Source organism: Centrocercus urophasianus, unplaced genomic scaffold (genome assembly GCF_019232065.1).
Source record: "Centrocercus urophasianus isolate 14NV4802_14NV808 unplaced genomic scaffold, USGS_Curo_1.0 seq_57, whole genome shotgun sequence".
Taxonomy (NCBI): Eukaryota; Metazoa; Chordata; class Aves; order Galliformes; family Phasianidae; genus Centrocercus; species Centrocercus urophasianus.
The window spans coordinates 84,605-105,819 of record NW_024885166.1 but is presented as its reverse complement, the minus strand read 5'-3'; the positions used below and the strand labels follow the sequence as shown (position 1 = coordinate 105,819).

The following is a 21,215-nucleotide window of genomic DNA, read 5'->3' as shown; positions in this document are numbered from 1 at the left end:
GTCACCTCCATCCATTCTCACTCTTCCAAGAGGTAGAATGGCTCTGTCCAGATATTTTTTTTTCACTGCTGTTGTTGTTAGAGTGTAAAAATAGCGGTGTCTTCATTTCACCTTGCAGGAGGGGAGCTGGGCTGCTCCGTTGGCTCTGCACGTGGAGAGTCTGCGGATGGAGAGCAGAAGCTGAGCTTTGGATCGTGCTTTGTGAGTGAGTTCTTTAGTCCAGACGTGGGTCTGTAAATGGTCCTCATTCACCAGTGCCTACAGAGTTGGATTGTCATCAGGCAAAAGGGCAGCAAGACCACGAGGAGATGGTTTGCATGATGGTGTTTGCCCTGGCTGGGATGCTTTGCTTCAGCTGGGAGCTCGTGGGAACCCCAGAGAGGTTGCTAAGTGAATAACTGCAGCTCCAACTTGTGAAGCTCAGCCTGCTTGAAAGCATTTATTCCAAATATTCTGGAAGCTGTTCCTGAATTGTTTCTCCCTTGGCTTTGTTGTTGGGTCATTTTATAAAGCAAGGACGTGGAGAAGTAAAGCCAGTGGGCTTCAGGTAAATGTGAGACACCACGAGCTCTGCTGCCAGAATTGATGCCGTCCAGCAAAAGGGAGCTCTTGCATGGAGTGTGCAGAGGATTTGGGCAGGGTAAGCCTAGCTGTCCTGAAGTAGTGAGGGAATGGGTGCCCACACTTCCAAATATTTTCAGGCTTTATTTTTTTTCCAGCATGCTATCTTAGGAAAGGACAGAAATAGCGTTCCTGTAAAGTCAGTCTGCAGTGCTTGCTCAGATACTCATTTTTTCCTGGTACTGTTCTGTGTTTATGAGCTAGGCTTGAGTGCCATTGTCACTTGAGCAGTGGATTCAATGCCACTGTGGGCCCTTGAGATGCTGGGCCAGAGCCACGACTTTCCCTGCAGTCTCCCTTTCCCAGGTCATAGTTTGTTTCTATGTCCACCAAACACAGAAATATTTGTTAATGTTAAATGTGAACAACTAAGAATAAATGGGTTAACAGGCTGATGCAATAGGAACCCCTGCACGTGAAACAAGTACATGTGTGCCTCTTGTGTGCTCTTCCAAAACTGATGAGAAGCAGACAACTGAAGCTGCATCAGAGCCAAAATGTCCTGTGGGACCAGGCACCGCCGTCTGTGATGTTGTGTTGAAGGATGTGGTTTAGTGGGAGCTGTTGGCAATAGGTGAACGGTTGGACTGGATGAGCTTTGAGGTCTTTTCCAACCTTGTGATTCTATGATTCTATGATTCTATCTCCTGCTGCTTCCTGACTTCTCTTTGTGTTAGAACCTGAAATTCCCACTTGTGCCACAGGCCAAGTTGAGAAGCTCACGGGCTCTGAAAACTTGTTGCTTTGGGACGCCTTTCCCAAAGCTGAGGCTTTCCCTCTCCTAACTGCTCTGTTGATCAGTTGTGACATTTGCTATAAGGATGAACGTGAGATTTATGCATCAGGGCTGCAGGATGGCCTGTTCACTCCTGGGCTGCCCTCTCAGGAGCAACACGCTCCACAGAAATGCTGTGTTCTGTGAGTGCAGTGTGTGGTCCTGCCTTGCATCTTCCCCACGCTGCTTCTTGGGTGGTTTGGAGCAGGGGGTGGGAGAGGAAAGTGCAAACTCGGGTTGGAGGTGGGAATGATCTGCCACAAGGAGTGACCAGTGCACAAAAGGAATGAACCTAAAAACCTCAACTGCTTTCCCCACTCCCCCCCCCTCCATCAATGGTGTTATATTTGTAACGTGGCTCAAGGGAAGGTGACTCAAGGTAAGTTTTCTCTTTAAATCCAATGCTGCACAGTTCTGAAGCAAATGTAATTTCAAATCCTCAAAGAGGCTGGTTATATTAGACTGCTGTGGCTATTTCTGTTAGCATCGTAAAGTCTTAACTAGGAACAACGTCTTCTGGATTTTATACCATGTGGGTGTATTGCACGAGATCCAAGAAATGCTGGCACAGTTCGCTGCCCCGTCCCCTGTTCTGCTGGTGTGGAGCTCTGCCTAGTGCTCGTTCTGCATCTTCAGTGCAGGCCCACATCTCTGCAGTGGAGGAGAGGAAATGCAGGTGGCACTGTGGCATCGTGCTAAATCTAAGCACAACTTCCGAGCTCCGTGCAGCCTCCCCAGTAGCTGTGATGCTGCAGCCATCTCCCCAGCTCTTCCTCCCCACCCCAAAGGCTGCGGGCTGTCCTCTGAGCCCAGCAGTGCGGACGGTTTCCTCCCCAAATAGCTCCGAAACATCCATCCCAACTGCGGGTGCCGCTGCGCTGTGCTGCCGAGCCGCACCAGGGGGAGCACGGAACGCTTCTCCAAGCTGGTGGCTGGCTCCTGGCCGCTCGGAAACTTCCAATAAAAGCTGGGACGGTGTTTGGCAGCTGTGTGTGCTGGGAACCTCCTGTGGTTCCCTTCTTCATGGGTACTTACGCTGTTAAGTCTTACTCCAGCCAGCTGTGGGTCTGAGCATCCCGAATCGCAGGAACTTGAGCATCCGGCACCAGCAGATCGCTGCTGGCAGCCAGAAGGATGGAGGATTCGAAAGGGAATGAGACTCATCCTAAAATCAGCTGGATCTTAGAGAAACATTAGGGGCAAGGAGTGCTTTTGGCCCTTTCTCAGTCTTTGCCTTAAAAAAACCTCACAGCTGGAGAAGTTTTAAGCTGGGGGTTCTGCTCTGCTGCAGCTTTTGGTATTTGCTGGGAAAGTGTGTGTAGTCACTTGTGCAGAACATCCTTCACACACACCAGGCAGATAGATAAGCTCAGAGCATTGTTTAAGACATCTTCCCATGCACTCTACCACCAGGGCTTTCCTGTGCTCGGAGCCTGGTAGGTTAATCTGGGAAGCAGAGTTTGCCATTAGCAGCTTTGTGTGCTGCGTCCATCCAGGGAGATGCAGCAGTGATGGAAGCATTTCTCCCTGTGTGTGAATTTGATGCTCATCAGGTTCACCTACGTGTCCCCCCCATGCCCCCCTCAAACTGTGGTGTCTGGGTCAGCTTTCTGTTCTCAGAATGAGAAAAAGGGGACTGCAGAAAGCAGCGGTAGAGAAGATACAGATAGACTCTGAAGACCTTGTGCCTCTTGGTATTTCGTGTTCCTTCCATTTCTGCTGCATCAACAAGTTTGCTGCACCCATATGAAAAGGGGGTACAGGAGAGTAGTAGAGAACAGGGATTGCTTCTGTCATCAGGCCAAATCCCAATTTTCAGTTTTCAGAATGGAAAATCATCTAGGCTAGTTTAAAATCCCTTGCATACTATTTCCCTGCTGTGCAGAACAGAGCAGCAGCCTGTCAGTGTGAGAATGGGGAAGTGAAGCCAGCAAGAAACAGGAAGCAAAACCGAGGAGCCTGTTTTCATTTTCTAAGCCAAGGAAAGGACCGGAACCTGATCGGGGTCACAGGGCCCCTCAGCAGAGCAGCACTCTGTGCTGTGATGAATCTTGCAGGGCCGGGCAGGAAGTGGCTTCTGTTGTGGTGTAAGGAGCCAGCAGACCTGTGTGATGGAGGGCAGAGCGCTTTGTGAGGCTGGCTCTCACAGCTGTGTGTGTGCAGTCCTTGCTGTGATCCCCACACGTGTCTTTAGGAAACCTCGTAACAAACAAGGGGAGATGTGATGTCCAGCAGGGAGGGACACTGGGGGTCACCCGTCCCTCTGAGGTCACACAGGTGGACAGCCTGCACCCATCTCTTGTAAGTGGAAGAGGAAGGTCATCAGAATCACTGTGGATTGAGCAAGGGGAAATCGTGCCTGACCAACCTGGTCACCTTCTGTGATGCCATTGACCTGCTGGGCAGATGAGGGTTACAGATCACGCGTGTGGAGGAAGGAGGTAAATAATCACTAAAAACAGACCCACCTGGGTTCACTGCATTAGGTCTCGTTAGGCTCATTAATTAGTATGGATCCCCCATCCAAACATCACAGCTCAGCAGCTGGGGCTGATGGAAGCCAGCCCAGCTTGGAGCCATCCCTGCCCACCTGCTGGGACTGGGCACAGCGATGGCATGAAGGGAAGCGAATGAGCCACAAAGTGCATGTAGGCAAAAGGGCAGACAGAATTCACACGACGGTGAATTGCCTCCAAGGGTGATCTCTGGGCTCTGCGTGGAAGCTGAACTGTGGTCACAGCCGCGGCTCAGAGCTTTGTAGCTCACTGGTGTGCAATGTGAAATCCTGAGTTTGCTCCCCAAATAACGTCTGTCTCAGCCCCCGCATCGCACGCGCATCCCCAGGAATGGTTCCTCAGTCCTGTGTGGGCTCTTTGTACAGCAATGGATCAGACCTGACCGCTGCTCCCACCTCCCTGTGCCCCTGGAAGCACAGGACAAGAGAGGGAAGGCTTGGAAACCTTGTATTACAAAAATAAAAGAGGTGTCACGCATGGAGCTGCACTCGGCTCCAGCGCAGAACGTACCAATGGAAGGCAAATATAAAAAAGACAGACACTGTTAAACAGTCGCAGGGCAACATCCTTAAGGCTGAACAATCCCAACTGAACTGAGCTGATGTAAACCAAAGACCATCCTTATTCAGAGCCCCAGCAAGGCAGGATTGGTACCAGGAGCTCTGCTCTGACTTATAGGCTGGGTTGGGGCTCTCAAAGCCCTCGGATCTCCTTTCCCACGGCAGCAGGCCTGGAATGTGTGCACAGGGCTGGGATTTCATAGGGGGCAAGCGCTTCTGGTCTGATCTCATCAGGGAGAGAGGGCTCTGGGTCTGGGGGCTGCACCCCGCTCACCTCTGCTCCATCCTTACCATCTGTAGGACTCCTCAGAGGCCCCAGGAAAAGCTGAGCTGCCTCCCCTTCCCTACTGCTTGGGTCCCCTTTGCTTTACATCAGCTCAGTCAGCGCTGGCTCAGCACTGCTCCGTGCTGTCTGCTGGGCTCCAGGGAAGGGTGGGCCGTGCCCTGCTCATGCCGACTTGGTCCCGCTCTCCACTTCCTTGTGCACCCACAGCTCCTTGTGCTGCTTGCGCCCAAAGCCCTCGTCGTAGTTGCCTTTACTCTTGAAGAGCTGCTGGAAGTGGGGCTTGCAGTAGAATTCCCCGTGGAGTGCCGCGTAGCTGCCCAGGCTGGGGAAGGAGAGGGGTTAGTGGGGCTCAGCAAGGGCTTGGGAGCACAGGGAGAAGGGAGGAAAGAGGAAGGAACGTGCAGATGGCCCTTAGCAGAAAGGGGACGGAGGGTCCTTCCCTGCCCTTCAAGAGGAGGGCTGCAATGGGCAGCTGGGTGAAGAGCCTCCCCACACCCCGTAGCTGCCAGTAAGGATCACAGCAGCATCCAGCACTGCTCACCTGAGCTTGGCATGGCAGTGCTTGCAGCAGAAGCAGGAGTTGTGGAAGACAAATTTATCCGCCACCAGCCGCTCCATGGGGTAGACGGTTTTCTGGCAGGCTGTGCACATCTCCTTCACTTGGGCCTTCAGGCTGAAGGACTGGGCAAGGGGAATCCAAAGGGAGAGAAGGTGAGGAAAGGGGTTTGGAGAAGGTCCTTCCCACCTCCTCCCACAGCAATCGGGTGCAGGAGAATTGCGGTACCTTGGAGCGCTGCACCGTGCTGCCTCCTGAGTTGCTCTTTGCCTCCTAAGGAGAGAAATTGAAATGGGAGTTAGGGACTGGCAGGTGAGGCACTGAGCTGCGCGTGGCAGCCGGCGATGGGCTCTGAAACCTGCAGCAGGAAGGCACAGGGCTTCTCTGGGGTCATGGGCACAGAGCAGCCAGCTCTGCCATTCCGCACTGCTCACCAAAGCTTGGATGTAGCAGCGTGCCACGGCTCTGCTTCTGTGGCAAGGTGTCACAGCACACTGGCTGCTTTTTTAGTGGAGGTAGCACACGAGCACAGACCCCAGGGTCATGCAGCTCTCACCATCTGCAGGCGGTGCTTCCTTTCCTCAACTGCCCACCAAGGCTCCAGGGCTGACATCAGCCCCTCAGCAAAGCTGAGCAGGGCAGCAGGAAACATCCCTGCCTCAACATCCCTTGGGTCTCTGCAGAGTGGCTGCAGCAGAAACCTCCCTGTGACGTACACTGGCAAACCAGCACATGCTGCCCCGGTTTTATTTTTATTGTTTTGATGTTTTTATTAACAACAGCTCTGTTTTGGCATGAGAGGCTGCTCGTGGTTCCTTCTGGCCAACAAGCCATTGGGCTCATCCAACACTCAGGGCTCTGTAGGAGGGCTGGCAGTTTTCCTGTGCTGTGTCTGGGATGCCCCTCACTGATGCAGCACGCAGTGCTGGCTGCCCCTCACCAGATGTTTTGTCTCCGAGTTCCCCTGTTAGCAGCCAGGCCTGCCCTCGTGCTGCACAGGAAACGCCTGCGCCATCAGCGAGACCAAAAAGCTTCCACAAGTCCCTGCAGACTGTGTGCACGGAGGGGAGAGTGGAGTTCAGGACGTGCTGGGTGTCACTCAGAGCCCACAGCTGTGGGAAGAGCAGAAGCAGACTCTGAGGTGCCCAAGCCTCTGCCCTCGGGGGCTCTGAGCAAGTCTCAGTGCACCCTCAGAGGGTCCCCATCAGGCAGTGACCGCACAGCATCACCTCCTGCCTCCCTGCCCTTCCTCTGCTGCAGCTTCAGCTCTGTTTGGGCAGCACAGCCTCGTTTCTGTCCCCAGGGTGAGCTCCCACCTCGTCCTTCCCCAGCATTTCTTCTTTGTAGTTTTGGAAACAGTTTGTCTAAGAGACACACAGGAAGCTCTCACTTCACCAAGCTGCCTCTCCAGACGTTTCCCAGCTGCTCTCACCGCCTGAGGTCGAGGACATGATTTTCCTCTCCCTCCCACTTTTGCACAAGGCTGAAGAGAAAGCCAAAGTCAACAGAGCAGCGCAGGCAGAGAGGAGGCTCAGGTTGTGTAAAACCAGTTGCATCCCTCAGCGCCAGCAAAGCAACCACAGGTGCTCTGCTGGGGTTGGGGTTCACGGGCTCCTTCCAGGTTCGGTGAGCAGCGCTAAGGAGGATGCTGAGCAGGGCTGCTGCCTCCTATCTGCTCCCAAGGCTGCAGTGCTCTGCTGCTGCTCGTCACTTCTCGGCAGCCTCCTGGCTCCGACCAGGCCCGCTATCTGTTTCATGGCTGAGATATCCTCCCTCGGGGAAGGGCCATATCCTGTCCCAGCAGGGGATGTTCTCAAGCCTTTATGTTTTTCCATCTCCGATCGCCCCGATCCTAAGCAGCTCGCATGCTCGCAATTGTGATCACGGAAAGCCATGGAAACCCAAACAAACAGAAAGCAACCCGAGCCGAGCAGGGCGAGCAGCGCTGGATGAGATGCACCAGAGCCTGGACAACGTGCTCAGCAATGTGCTCAGCAAACAGCACCTTCTGCTGGAACCTTCCCACCCCCGGGGTCCCGTTGTCCGAGCAGCAGCTGTGCCTTCAGTCACTCTAAAACACCAAGTCCTCTATGCACAGCCTTCAGCCTCTGAGAACAAACTCAACTGGCTCTGGAATTCTCATGCAAACTGCAGGGGATGCGACATACGTGAGATGGGGTTGTGCTGGCGGCTTCCGAGGCCTGGAACATGGTTCTGTCCCCTCCTCGGTGGGTTTAATCCTGAGCTTGGAGTCTGTGGGCTGATGTTTCTGGGGGGGTGTTGAAAGCTCTCCTCTTGCAACACCTGGAAAGGAAATGTCAGTGGGAGCGTGGCCGGTTTCACCACCCCAACCCCACAGCTCTGCAGGAGCTGATGTGTGATATTGGCTTCCTTGTGGGGCACAGGGGTTCCTCGGGGGATCCAAGACTTCCAGGCACGCCAGATCTGGCATAGGGCTCAATGTTAGGAATTGAGGTGGGGACAGCATGCGGCTCTGATGCTTTCCCATACAAAGATATTGGGCTTGGATGGAAGAGGGACAGGAAGCAAAGTGGCAGCTGCTGTAAGCATCCTCCAAACCACGCGTGGAAGGCGGTCGGCAGGCGGTAGCAAGCTGTCAGCAGGCAGGTACAGCCTCCAGCCAGAGCTGCTGTCCTGCTGAGGCAGCAAACCCAGAGCCCAGACTGGTGCAGCCACCAAAGGATGGGTGATGCCGGATTTTAGCCTAATTTTAGCCCAGAGAAGCTTTGCTGAACAGAGCGGCTCACAGCTCAGCGGAGCGAGTGACGGAAACTTTGTCTTTTCTCAGGAGCTCACGTTGCCTTTAGGCTGAGCAACCCGTGAGGGTGAGTTTGATGCCTCCCAGCACAGCTTTAATGCAGCACAGAAAAAAAAAAAAGTCACTAAAAAAAAAACCACCACCTCTTTTGGTAAAAGTTGGATGAAAAGGTACTGACAGATCCTCGGGGTTTTCCCCAACTGTGCTTTACCTTCAAAACACCCATAAAAGGTCAAGGTTGATGAGCCCTGTTTTGCACATGTGAAACAGATGGGGAGCTGAGCTCTTGGTGCAGAGGGAGGAGCAGAGTGGGGACACTGAGCCATGGCTGTGGCCTCTGAGCCCTCCGTGCTGCCCTGGCTGCAAACAGGAGCTCTGCAATGATGGAGATGTGCTGCCAATCCAATCTCCCAGTGACGTTTGCAACCACAATTTGGCTTTGGGGAATTCTTTGATCCCCAGAAAGCCCCAACACCCAGCAGCTGCCATCAGGCTCGAGGTGCTGCAACCAAACACCCCAAATGAGCGACTGCTTTCAGAGTTCAACCACCCGAGCAGCAAAGCCGGGCTTCCAGACCTGAGCTGGGCAGCCCTCGGTGCAGACGCTTCCCAGCCCCAGCTGAGAACACAACTCCAGTTTTACCGAAATCATTTCCCGTCCTCTCTGCGGTCTGTCTGTCATTTCCTGCTCGCCATGATGCAGCGCACGCAGGCAGATGATGCTGGAGGCCATGCAGACCCCCCCCCCCCCCGCCACCCCCCTCCTGGTGCAGCACCATCCCTTCCACACCTCCAGGGTCTGCATGGTGCACAGACCCCATGGGGAACCCAAAGAACCCACAAAGCCCCTCTGGCCCATACCCTGCACGTACCTCCAGCACGGATGCGCAGCCCTTGATCTCCTCACCTCTTTTCACCTCTCCCCGCCCGTCCCTCCAACATCTCTCCACCCCTTCCTCTTCCCCTCACAGCCCATCTTCCTCCCCTACCCCAGCTGCCTCAGTTTCCCCTGTTCCTCCAGCCCCTTCCTCCCCGCGATCCCTGGCTCCCTCTGCTTCTGTTTTTCCCCTTCCCCTCTTTTCCTGCATGCAGCAGCTCCCCAATCCCATTCCCTTCAAGACCATCACAATTATCCCAACCCATATCTTGATGTTCTCCATCCAGACCCACTCTCCATGCACATACCCTTCTGCAGCCCCGTGCCCCAGTCTTTGTTTCAAGAGAGGCCTCTTTGGTCTAGCTGCCCTCCAGACAAGAGCAGATGTTGCTAAACATCCTTCCTGCCCAAGGACAGGGGTAGAAATCTCAAAGGGGAAGGGTGTGCTGAAGTGATAAGGGAAACAGAGCACATTAGAGACTGCAGGAGTGTTTCTAAGAGGCTTCCAGCTGCTGTCATCACTGTTTCAAGGAGGCATTGGTCTGCACAGGGGGGATTTGAGCCCAAAGCAGTAAACATGCTTCTGTGTGCAGAGGAACCCCAATGGCACAGGCTTCGCTTAAGGACACATTGCCACATTGATGCCAGGATTGCTAGTGCTGGAACGGCTTGCTGATTTCACGAAGACCACGTGTTATGTCTGTGACAAAGCAAGGAAGCTCAGTCCTGGCCTCCATGGTGGATGCTGGCACCACAGCTGCTAGCCCTGATTTCTCCAGACCTCCGTTCCTAAGCTCCTTCACCACCTACACAGCCCAGGAAGAGGAGGACTGACTATTGACTTCTTATCATACAGCTCAGGATGGGACAAGGACCCCTTCACCCTGCAGCTTCTGCTCTTCCTGCCCTTCCTTGGAGCATCTGATGGCCCTCCAGTGGATCTGGGCTTGAGCCCAAGGAGGTGGAGCAGCCTCTGACAGCAGCTCTGGTGGCTGCAGTGTGGCAGATCTGGATCTCAGTGGCACTGGATTCAGCAGGATGCATTCAGTGCTCAAACCACCAGCCTGGCTCTGGGGGCTTCTTGGTGACCTCAGCAAGCTGTCTGTGATCCAGGACAGTGGGGCTGGAGGTCACCTGCAGGGCACATGCACTTGCTGCCATGGGAATACAGCAGGAGGAGTGCTGCAGCTCTGTCTTTTGGCACTAACCAAGGAGCTCTTTGGGCTGAAGAAGGCAGCATTCAGCCCAGAAGCTGCTCAGTCACAAAACATTTGTCTCACAGCCTCTCACCTGCCTGGCCCTGGGGACAGATGTAAGGACAGGGAAGCATCTGGAGAGGCCCCTTGTGGAAATTCCCCGACTCACAGGAGGACTGCATCTCCCCATAACCATGGCCTGCCTCCAACACACAGCACTGTCCCTTTCTCCTGCTCAGCACCACTGCCCTTTGCTGCCTACCAGCCTCATTTCACTGGGCCCCCAAGCAGCCCACTGCTGGCTGAGAGCCTCTCTGAAAACTGATGATGGTTTTCCGGCACAGGAAAGCAGCGTGACTGCAAAGGGTGAGAGGCCCCTCTCTGCCATATGGTTCCCATTAGCAGCCCTGTGAAGTCAGTGTTTACTGCTGGGATCACTGTGCCATGGCCAGAGGCTTTCCCAAAGACCAAGCACAGTGTGGGGCTGGGGGGGGGGGAAGGATCCAGGCCCCCCCCTCTCCATCCCAAGAAGATGCCTTTTCCCCAGCAGCGTGGCATGGCTTCCACTTCTCAGAGGGGCTATCAGGCATCTCCCCCATGAAATTCGGTACTGCTGATGTCCCCATGACCACATGTAGGGTTAGTGCAAACACCTGCCATGGTCAGCCCATGCTGTGAAACAAATCAGCATCAAACAGGCCAGCATCAGGCCAGGAACACAACACCACCAGCACTGCTGCAGCTTCTCAGGAAAAGGGGCAGCAAGCTGCAGCCGTGGGGGGGCAACAGAACAAGTGTGGTGGTCAGGGCTCCAGCCTTGGCAGACCTCAAGTCATGGTGGTGATGGGCTGGCAGTTGGACCTGATGGTCTTAGTGGTCTTTTCCAGCCTTAATGATTCCATGATTCTAAGTTGGCTTCAGATCTGGGCTCCTTGCGTGGCTCCAGGCCAACACCGGTGTTTGGGACCCAACCCAGGTTCTTGTTGCTGCGATCCAGGACAGAGGGCTCTGGAGGGAACCAGATGGGCCGCTCATGCAGCCCCCACGACCCCACTTGGCCCCACCACGCACAGCTTCCCCTCTCATCCACTTTCCATCCACGTTCCGTGCCGTCTCTTGAAAGGCTGCCAGCGGGCAGGAAATCTGCAGCTGAAATGCTGAGGGATGCTGACAAGGAATAGTTGTGGGGAGGAACAGGGCTGCCTTTGTCAGGGCAACAATGGAGGACCCACACGAGCCAGGGAAGCCCCTGCCCAGGCATTCTGCTCTCCTACCTTCAGCCCTGGGAGCACCAGGTCCAGCCATGCCTTGAGGATGCTGCTGGGATCCATCTGTTTTCCAGCAGTGGGAACTGAAGCACAGAGCAGCCCATCCCTTGGACTAAAGCCATGTTTTATGGCATCCATTAAGCATCATGAAGGGAATCTCTGCTCCCTGGGTTCAGCGATCTCGTTCGGAGAGAGTGGACGAATGCAGCAGGGAGCTGCTACGTGGGGGAGAGGAGATTCTTTTCCAGGCAGAGAAATCTCTCTCATTAGAGCCAGATGATAGAGCAGGCAGAAACAACAGGTTGGGAGGTTCAGATTGGTGGGCATCAGGCACAAATGCTTCATAAGAAGGAAGACTTGGAAGCTCTGCAGCATGGTACTAATTAAGTGCAGTACACACGAGCACAGTTATAGCAGTTATGCCCCTTCCACCCCCTTCTCAGTTCTTCCTTAGTCTTGGAAGACTTCCCCCACGTCCTGCCCAGAAACTCCACCTCCCAGTTTCCTACCAACATGTTCATCCCTTTACTCTTATTGTGGAATTTTGCTCCCAGTTTGCCTTCCAAAAGTACTCATGGCCTATCAGCCTTCTCTTTTTTGGCCACGAGAAGCCAATCCCTTTAATCTGTTCCTATAGGAGAGGTTCTCCATTCCCACACCAGAGGAGGGCTCAGACCTTTGCGTCCCGCTTGGACCCCTTCCCTGGCAGCACACAGCGGTGCTGATGCACTCTTCCTCTGTCACCTCTGCACTGATCCCAAATGCTCACTCTCCTGCACTGCCCTCCGCTCGCTGGCCATATGGAGTGGGCTTTGGGCACACCAGAGGAGTGAGAAATATATTGTGTGTTTAATGATTGCAATAATCCCTTCACCCAGATTTAACGTTTTCCATCCCAGAGCTTTGCTAATAGCTAGGTAAGCTCTGCAACGCTCCCAGATGGCAGATGAAAAGATGACTTTAGTGGAAAGCCAAAGGCAGAGATGGGAACAAGGCAGCTGCCTGACAATGGGCTGCAAGAGCTGAGGATGGGCAAAAAGGAAAAGGAAAACCCCTCGCAGCTGGGCTGAAGGGACTGCCTGCAGGCTCACAGACCTGCAGGAGGAAACCACCAATGGAACTCCCTTCCCTAATGAGAAGTCTCATGGGACTTTGGGGACCAAAAAAAGGCACTTTTGTTGTGAGCCTTACGGAAAAGAAGATGCACGCAATCACTGTGCACCCCGTGCTGAGGTGGACCCTGACTGCTCAGCTGGGAGTTTGCTTCCTGCGGGACCCCATGGGGAGAGGACAGCAGCACCGAGGCTGTTTCAGACTATACTACATCAGTTACCCTGCCATTATTTTTTAATCAGCATTAATAATGCTGCAGGCATGTTGTCCCTGGCCCTAAATACGCAGCAGCTCAGCTGGGAGAGCCCTCGTGTGATGCTTTCGGTGCACAAAGCCCCATTTCTGAAGCACGCTGCCACACAACTCCAGTGTACCAAAACAGATGCCCAACCCATCAACAGAAACCAGTTGAAAACCAATAAAAACATCATCTATGTGGTATCTTAGCTGGTCCGAGAGATCCTAAGGGATTATAAGGATCAGATCTTCCCTTTACTCAATGGTTACAGCACAGGGCTGCCACCTGGGGCTGATCCCGGCTGTAGTTCTTGGGTGACAACATCTTGGTTGGCTTTTTTAATCCATTCCTTTTCTCTCTACTGAAAGCAGAGCTGCTTCCCTTTGTGAAGCCCTGAGGGGGTCCCCAGCTGCTCAGGGCTATGCCAGGGCTGGGGGTGCATTCATATTGGGATCAAATCTCACAGTCATGCAACAGCCTCCTGAGAGGGTGATGGAAAACCTGTAGCTGGAGGGATGTAAAGCTGGATGGGTGCTGGGAGACACAGCACGGAGAGGCAGCAGGCAGCAGCCAAGGCGGGGGGGAGAAGGGGAGGTATAGGGGAGCAGGGATCTAACAGGTTTTCTTCTATCTTTGCTCAATCTGCTCAGCTTAAGCAGATGGATCTGTCCAACCCCACCACACCCCCGAGCACGGGATGCAGCACACAACAAAGAGGGAGTTCAGCACAGCTGGGGAGCCCCAAAATGCTGCACACCCCCCCCCCCATCAAGCACCGCACTCCCAGACCCTATTCACTCCCTTCCCCACTCAGCACCGGGTGCAGATCCCTCTCCTCTTCCTTGCCCTCCCAACAGAATCCCAACCCCAAAAGGTACCCAGTGCCCAGACAGCATCCCCCGCATGCTCCCCCACCCTACAGTCCCTCGACCAAGCCGCTTCCCGAAGCAAAAGTTCCTCTCTGTGGGGTCACGCATGCATTTTTTCGGGGGGGAAAAACCCCCACCTGCTGCATGACCCCGGCTGGCAGCGCTGCTCTCGGGGCTCCCCACCTGCAGCCCTGCCTTCTCCCCATCTCCCCATCTCCCACCCCGCTTTGTTCCCCTCCCCCATTGTTCCCGACAAACCCAAACCCAAACCCCCCATACCCCCGGGCTCCGCCGCCGAGGAGAAGGACTCAGCCCTCACCGCGCTTGGTCGGTCGGTCGGTCGGTCGGTCGGTCGGTCGGTCGGTCGGTCGCCTCTGTCCCTTCCGCGCTCAGGCGCGCTCCGTGCGCGCTCCCCCCGCCGCCCCGCAGCCCCTTTTATCGCGCGGCCGCCGCGGCGATTGGTTCCTTGAGCGGTGCGGCTCCGAGCGCCGCTCCTTTGTGTGCAGCCGCCTCTCCCTCACTCGGCGGCCCCCCGGCCCCAAAACCGCACCGCCGCCCCCCACTCCACGCCCCCCCCACCCTCCACCACCCGCCGTGGATGCGGTGCTGAGCTCGAGGCCACGAAGGCAGCGGGCTGCGGATCCCCCCAGGCTCCGCACGGCCGCCCTTCAGCGAACGGAGCGGCGATGGTGGATGGGGTTTTGTTGGGGTCGGGGTTTTGTTGGGGTCGGGGTTTCGCCTGAAGAGGGCGAAGGGCGGCACTGGGCAAAGCGGGGGCAGCGGAGCAGGGTCGGGAGCGCGGCCCCGAGCTCCTGTTAGCCGCGTGCGCGCGCAGAGAGCGGCGATCGACCTCGGTGCAACGCATCCTTGCCTGGCGGCGGCGTTCACCAGGAGGAGAGGTGCGGCGTATCGGTGCCGTCGCTGCGTGGCCGTGCAGCACCTGCAGCGTAGAGGCTTCGCTGCAAATGGAAGAAGGAAACTCGCCGGGCCGGGCTGCAGCAGCGCGCCTGGCTTGCGGAAAGCGGCATCCGCACACACGCACATGCAAACATGCGTGCACGCTGACACTCGTGTGCCGGCACTCCCGTGAAAATGCATGGTGCGCGCATGCCGACGTGCTCGTGCACCTGGATGCCCTGTGTGCTCCATACGCGTGCACGCTCGGCTATGTGCACACGCATGCTCGCGCACTCACGGATGCATGCTGAAGTGCTTGTGCACATGCAAACGCATGCACGCGCGTGCACGTCGGGGGCGCGCTCACGCACACACACCGGTGCACGCGCACCCCAAGCCGTTGCTATGGAGACACGCGAGTTCCCCGGCAGCCCGGCAGCCCCCCGGCAGGGGGAGCGGTTCCTGCTTTCTGCGCCCTCCCCTCCTGCAGGGGGCGCCCTCCCTCGCCCTGCCCCCAGGAGCCGCCGCTCTCCCCGCGGCCCGAGTCCTCCCGGCCAGCAGGGGGCGCTGAGCCGCGCTGAGCCGCTCTAGGGCCGTTCTGTCCGGCGGCGGCGGCGCAAGATGGCGGAGGAGGGCTCGGTGTGCAGCTTCGTCTTCAAGAAGCGGGGTCTGGCGGCGGGTAGAGGCCGGCGGAAGCGGCCCAGCAGCGACCAGGAGCAGGGTGAGGGCCGTGGGGGCTGCCGGGAGCGGTAGGCGCTGAGGCGGTCCATTACGGTGCCCGAGGGAGGCGAGGGAAGACCTGCTGGCGCCCTGGGCCGTACTGCCCCTCAGTCAGGCCCGGCCCTGGGCCGCTGGGCCGTGTGGGTGAGGGGCGCTGCGGCGGCCGGGCCTCCGTGCCAGGGTGCCGTTCGTTATCCTCCCGCAGAGCCGCGGGGATCCGCCGCCCGCTCTGCCCCGCGGTTCGGCCCCCCTGGCGCCCCTTAAGCCCTGCGCTGTGCCCCACAGAGAGCAGCGGTGAGGAGGGCAGCACGGTGGTGCGGAAGGAGCGGCGGCGGGAGGCCCCCAACCCAATGATCCAGAAGGTGAGGAGCCCGCAGGCACTGCGCCGGCCGGGGGCTGCGTGGGGCCCGTTTGTCCCTCACAGCCGCTGTCTGTCTGTCTGTTTGCCCTTCAGACCAGGAGGTGCACGAAGGAGCGGCCCTCGTACGCGCTGAGCAGCAGCGATGAGGATGATCCATCGAAGGAGATTGGAGTCACTTACAGATCAACAAGGTCGGCGGTAAGGACTGAGCACGGGCTGAGGTCGGGGGGCTTGCTGATCCCTTACTCAATAATCTGCTTCTGCAGATGTGCAGTCAGCTCGTCTTGGTTTTGATCCGTAGATGTGTGTCCCTTCCCTCCAAACACACAAGTGTTTTGTGCTAGGCTTATTCTTCTGATGTACTGCATCCTCAGGAGTTCAACTAGGAATTCAGAGGGCTGGAGCACCTCTCCTATGAAGAAGGGTTGAGGAAACTGGGATTGTTTAGCTTGGAGAAGAGAAGGCTGTGGGGAAACCTCATTGTGGAGCATATAAACAGGAGAGGAACAGCTGTTTAAGAGGGTGAATGGTGATAGGATAAGGGGGAATGGCTTTAAACTGAGGCAGGGGAGGTTTAGGTTGGATATTAGAAGGAAGTTTTTCCCCCAGAGGGTGGTGAGGCACTGGAACAGGTTGCCCAAGGAGGCTGTGGATGCTCCATCCCTGCAGGCATTCAAGGCCAGGCTGGATGTGGCTCTGGGCAGCCTGGGCTGCTGGTTGGTGACCTGCACACAGCAGGGGGTTGGAACCAGATGATCATTGTGGTCCTTTGCAACCCAGGCCATTCTGTGATTCTGTGAATTAAGGTTGGTCTTTCCCTCTTAGAAGTGGGAATTAAAACCCCAAGGTGCCACTGGAGTCACACAAAGCGTTTGGGAGAAGGAGCACCAGCATCAGATTTGCTCAATTATTGGGGCCATATTTTCAGTTTTATAGCACCTTCCTCCATAAGGTATTCACGTAACATAGAATGTATTCCCATCTTTATTCTTGTGAGTAGTAATAGGGTAAAAGCTTTAGAGGGGGGTCACTGTTTTCTTAGGATTGAGGGATGGGGAAACCTGAGGGCCTTGTTAACAGTTGAAGTGGAGAGAAATCACTATTTTTATGTTTTTGACACAGCTGAAAAAATGTTCTTCCCATTGGGTTTTTCTCAAGCTCTCCTCTTCATCCAGTGAAATTGTGTCCATCAGTAAGAGTCTCGTCGAGATTTGTGTAGAACTAAAAGCAAGTACCAGCATTTGCTGTGTTGATGCTTTTTATTCCTCCCCAGATTTGCTTCCTTACTCTCTGTGTCTCCATTTTTTTCTCTTTAAAATGGGAATAGCGTCCAGCTATCCTCAGTCAAAGATGCAAGGTCAGACTGAGGTCTCATTATCACATTAGAGATCAATATGAAGGCTCATGCTGTAAGGAGGAAGCCAAGGTAGGGCAGCGTGTTCTTAGGAGGAGGTGGAGGCTTTTGGTGTGTAAGTTGGATTTGTTTTTAATTTGAGGCTGGTAGTAATTATTCTTCAGTTTCTGTGCAGCTGAAGAGCTGACAAAACCTAGGAGGAGGTGTCTGTTCACTGTGTTCAAGAGGAACCAAAACCAAATCACTGGATTAAAACTGAGCGCAGGCTGCTGGGTTAAAAGTTCAGATGAAACGTGCTGTGTGTGGGCTGGGCGCTTCATGACTGAAGCGTTGAACATGGGAGAGCTGAGATCAGTTTCCAGCTAACACAAGATGAAGCTTGAAGGAATAAAGTGGGGATCAGTGTGTCCTGACTTTGCAAGTTAAAACCTGGGAGCAGCCAGTAATTAGCATCCTGTCTTCCACGAGCACTAGGCTGGATTCATGCTGGCAGGTGCTAAGAGAAGTTAGAAAGTGCTGGAGGGTGAAGCAGGCCGTGCCCAGCACTTGTACAGTCACTGACCCACCTGATAGCCCAGGGGCTTTCTCTCTTGTACAGCCTTTCTTTCTACTGTTGTCACAAGTTGTTCTTGCTTTTCAGAAACCTGTTGGCCCAGAAGACATGGGGGCCACAGCAGTGTATGAACTGGACACAGAGAAGGATAAAGATGCCCAGGCCATCTTCGAGCGCAGCCAGAAAATCCAGGAGGTCAGTCAGCCTCATCTTCACAAATTAACGCTGTGCAGGAGGAGTGTGTGTGCTTAACTCATCCCCTTTTGCATGCCAAGAGTTTGAGTCTTTTCTTCCCTGCTAATTTGAGAGGCCAAAATGTTGCCTGTGTAAATGGGGGAACTTCTGTCATTATCAATTTCTTGGTATTAAGGGAGGCATGGCCAGAAAGGGAGATTGGTATTGGAGAGGTGAAAGCTGGTTTGTGACATGAAGCTCTTCTGACACTTACTTGCCTTTCTTTTTTCTTTTCTAGGAACTGAGAGGAAAAGAAGATGATAAAATTTACCGTGGTATTAACAACTACCAGAAGTATGTGAAGCCCAAAGACACATCAATGGGAAATGCCTCTTCAGGAATGGTCAGGTAGGTTGGGACGAGCCTGGGATGGGGGGAACCACGGAGAATTTCAGGCATTGTCCCCAAAGGCATTTTTCTGGGGCCAAAATGTTGCTGTTTTTGCCAACTTGTTCCTTTCTAATGAGTGCGGTGTCTGGTTTTGGCCGGGCCCCCAGGGCCCTTCTGCACTGCAGTGACACAGCTGGCCTGAGCCTTCTCCCACCCTTTCAGAAAAGGACCCATCCGTGCTCCAGAGCACCTGCGGGCCACGGTGCGGTGGGATTACCAGCCAGACATCTGTAAGGACTACAAAGAAACGGGGTTCTGCGGCTTTGGAGGTGAGTGGGCATTGCCTGCAGGTGAGCACATGCTGCACCTGATCTGCAGAGGGATCCAACCCAGTTGGGTGACCCCAGGTTTGTGGCACTAAGATGCACAGTTACTGATTCACGGGCAGAGTTCGTGTTTCCTCACCTGAGGTTATGTGGGGGTGGGATTTCCTGGTCCTTATCCCACTTGCCACGTGGGTGAATGCTGGAGCTCTTGCTGTGGCATCCAGAGCGTGATGCTCATGGCCTGTTGATCCTGAGAGGGCAGTGTGGCCTGCTCGGTCCTGCCCTGGAATGTAGGTGCGTGGAGAAGCAATCGGGTTTCACCTTGTGCTGGCAAATCTCAGGCTGCCCCTGCATGAGGTGACCTGTGAACAGCTGGGCAATGGGGGAAGATTGTTCATCCCCCCTCCTTTGTGCTTTTCAGACAGCTGCAAATTCCTGCACGACCGCTCAGACTACAAACACGGCTGGCAGATAGAACGGGAACTGGATGAAGGCCGCTATGGAGTCAATGGTACAGCACAGCCCCTCTGCTCTCCTGCTCCCTGAGCTAATGGTGCTCGAGGCCACAAGGTCCTGCCTTCTCTCATGTTGGAGAGTGAATGTGACTTACAGACTTTGCTGTCTCAAACTGCACAAGCAATGGGTCGATTAGATGGAAGGAATTCCTCATTCCACAAAGCTGTGGAACTCCCTGCTGTGGAATTACCTTAGCACCAGTAACCACTGCCAGTGCTGAGCAAATCTGCTGCTTTCAGATTTCCACTGACTGCTACCAGGGAGGACTATTTGCTCTGTCTATACAGAATATAGCAGTCTGTATGAATCCCAGCAGCAAGCAGGGTGGAGCTGGGGAGGTAGATAGAACCATTTCCTGCAGAACAGATGCCCAGGAGCTAGAATGCTTTCATGCCTCGTCACATCCCTATTTCTCACTCAGAATCCATATCTGTGGCCCAAGGATGCAGCTGAATGTTGCATATGAACCCCTGTGCAGTTCCAGGAAAGGGGATGTTCTGTGAGTTGGAGTTGAAGAGTTTAATAGCAGCTGTTTTGGAAAGAAATGTGAAAAATTGGAGGATCTGTCTGTTTATAGCAGCAAGTGGGTGTCAGAAAATGTGCTCCTGTGAGGTGAGCAACAAGCACATTGGCTCATTAGACCTAATTGTATCTCAATCCCACACATGTTACTGACATCAGCGACACCCAGATGCTAGAACTGTTCTTTCCAGCAGAGATTCAATCCCACCTGCTGTACTTTCTCCATGTTCCATATTTCATGCCCTGTGCATCTGCTGGCCTGGCTGCTTCCTCTCTTGATCCAGTCTGGTTAACTTTCTCTTGTGCAGATGAAGAAAACTATGAGGTGAGCAGTGATGAGGAGGATATGCCTTTCAAATGCTTCATCTGCAGAAGTTCCTTCAAGAACCCCGTGGTCACCAAGTAAGTGAGGGAGCCAAACATCTGTGGTGGGTTGAGTCCTCTGGTCAGTCAGCCATTCGCTGTGGTTGCAAACACTGTCATTGCCTACATGCTGGTGGGTGGAGCATGCTTGTTTGCTTCTCTGGGGGGTGGGGAAAGCCTCTGCTATGCAGGGAGTCTCCTAACTACATCTCAAGCATCTCCTTGAGGGATCTCAAGCCTTTGTTGTCCAAGCACCTTCTAGAATTCCATAGATGCTGCCTGCTGGCATCACCTTGCAGCAGCCACACTGCTGGCTGTTCTGACAGGTACCTGCTACCTCCATGCTTCCTCCAGGGAATACCACAGCCTGTCCTCTATAGCACTTGTACCATGCTGTCTCTGGGAGAGCTGGCTAATGGCTGCATGCAGACATTCAGCAGCAGTGAAGCAATGCTGAAATAGCTTTTATGAGTACGGCAGAGAACACAGGGCTGATGCTGCATAGGAAGCTGTGCATCCAGCTTGCTTTTGCATCCCTCAGGGCTCAGTGGTCAATTATTTCTGACTCCTGGATGCAGCAGTTGTATGTGGTGACAGGCACTGCCATCTGTTTCTCCATACAGATGTAGGCATTACTTCTGTGAGAGCTGTGCCCTCCAGCACTATCGCAAATCCCAGCGCTGCTACGTGTGTGACAAGCAGACCAATGGAGTCTTCAACCCAGCAAAAGGTAACAGCCAGCTGTGGGAAAGAGGGCTGCTGATGTATGCTCACAGCTTTTGGCCCGGCTGCAAGTTGGAGCTCACAGGCAGAACTTCTCTCAGTGCCTGGAGGCACCACGTCAGGGCCTGGGTGCCTCCACAGGTGTAAAAAGAGCATTTGTGTTTGCCCAGATGAGGAACGTGGGGAGACTGATTTCTGAGGAGGGTGCTGGGAGTGCAGACAGTAGCTTTTCTGATACTGTTGTTTGCAGGTCAGTAATCCACTGACAGAGCCTGGTGCTGTAGCATCTGAAGCCCCGGGCTCAGCATACGGTGGTATGTCCTGGTTTAGTCTTTGTGTAGGAAGGTGATTTTTGGTAGGTGCTTCAGTTCTTGGAGAGCTGTGTTTGCAGGTTTTGGACAGCCAGCTTTGCTGTTGGACATCCCTCAGACCTGGAGTCTCATTGTGCCTCTTCCTGTTTTTCAGAACTCATGGCAAAATTGGAAAAACACAAAGGGGAGGAGGAAGAGGAGGAGGAGTCAGACCACTCAGACCATGGAGAAGACCCGCACTAGCAGAGCACTGTTTTGTATGGAGCCAAATAAAGTTTTCATGGGAACAAAGCACTGATCACAGCACCCTTAGGCAGCAGCTGCAGCCATTGGTCGCTCATCCAACCAGGG

At 54.5% G+C, this 21,215-nt stretch overlaps 2 protein-coding genes across 2 annotated transcripts; one reads left to right on the top strand and one right to left on the bottom strand.

The window, feature by feature from the left end:
- Positions 1–4,342: 4,342 nt before the first annotated feature.
- On the bottom strand, positions 4,343–9,031 carry LIMD2 (LIM domain containing 2). The gene is made up of 5 exons (XM_042836071.1): positions 8,966–9,031; positions 7,483–7,618; positions 5,543–5,587; positions 5,300–5,439; positions 4,343–5,080 (listed from the first exon to the last, which is right to left on the bottom strand). Exons 2-5 carry the CDS (start codon positions 7,522–7,524, stop codon positions 4,921–4,923), a joined length of 387 nt encoding a protein of 128 aa, XP_042692005.1. The 5' UTR covers positions 7,525–7,618; positions 8,966–9,031; the 3' UTR covers positions 4,343–4,920.
- A 6,132-nt stretch (positions 9,032–15,163) lies between these two features.
- Positions 15,164–21,155, top strand: RNF113A (ring finger protein 113A). The gene is made up of 10 exons (XM_042836053.1): positions 15,164–15,272; positions 15,557–15,633; positions 15,726–15,830; positions 17,627–17,734; positions 18,012–18,121; positions 18,326–18,432; positions 18,851–18,940; positions 19,776–19,869; positions 20,454–20,560; positions 21,019–21,155. The coding sequence occupies exons 1-10, from the start codon at positions 15,173–15,175 to the stop codon at positions 21,105–21,107; spliced, it is 987 nt and encodes a 328-aa protein (XP_042691987.1). The 5' UTR covers positions 15,164–15,172; the 3' UTR covers positions 21,108–21,155.
- Positions 21,156–21,215: the final 60 nt, after the last annotated feature.

What these genes read in the sequence shown, in the direction of transcription:
- LIMD2 (XM_042836071.1), bottom strand. Translation starts at nt 7,524, where the DNA reads ATGTTCCAGGCCTCGGAAGCCGCCAGCACAACCCCATCTCAC. An exon ending in GCACGGTGCAGCGCTCCAAG is followed by an intron (nt 5,440 to 5,542) that starts GTACCGCAATTC and finishes CCCCTTGCCCAG; the next exon opens with TCCTTCAGCCTGAAGGCCCA. An exon ending in CACTGCCATGCCAAGCTCAG is followed by an intron (nt 5,081 to 5,299) that starts GTGAGCAGTGCT and finishes CTCCTTCCCCAG; the next exon opens with CCTGGGCAGCTACGCGGCAC.
- RNF113A (XM_042836053.1), top strand. Translation starts at nt 15,173, where the DNA reads ATGGCGGAGGAGGGCTCGGTGTGCAGCTTCGTCTTCAAGAAGCGGGGT. An exon ending in CAGCAGCGACCAGGAGCAGG is followed by an intron (nt 15,273 to 15,556) that starts GTGAGGGCCGTG and finishes TGTGCCCCACAG; the next exon opens with AGAGCAGCGGTGAGGAGGGC. An exon ending in GCAGCCAGAAAATCCAGGAG is followed by an intron (nt 17,735 to 18,011) that starts GTCAGTCAGCCT and finishes TTTCTTTTCTAG; the next exon opens with GAACTGAGAGGAAAAGAAGA.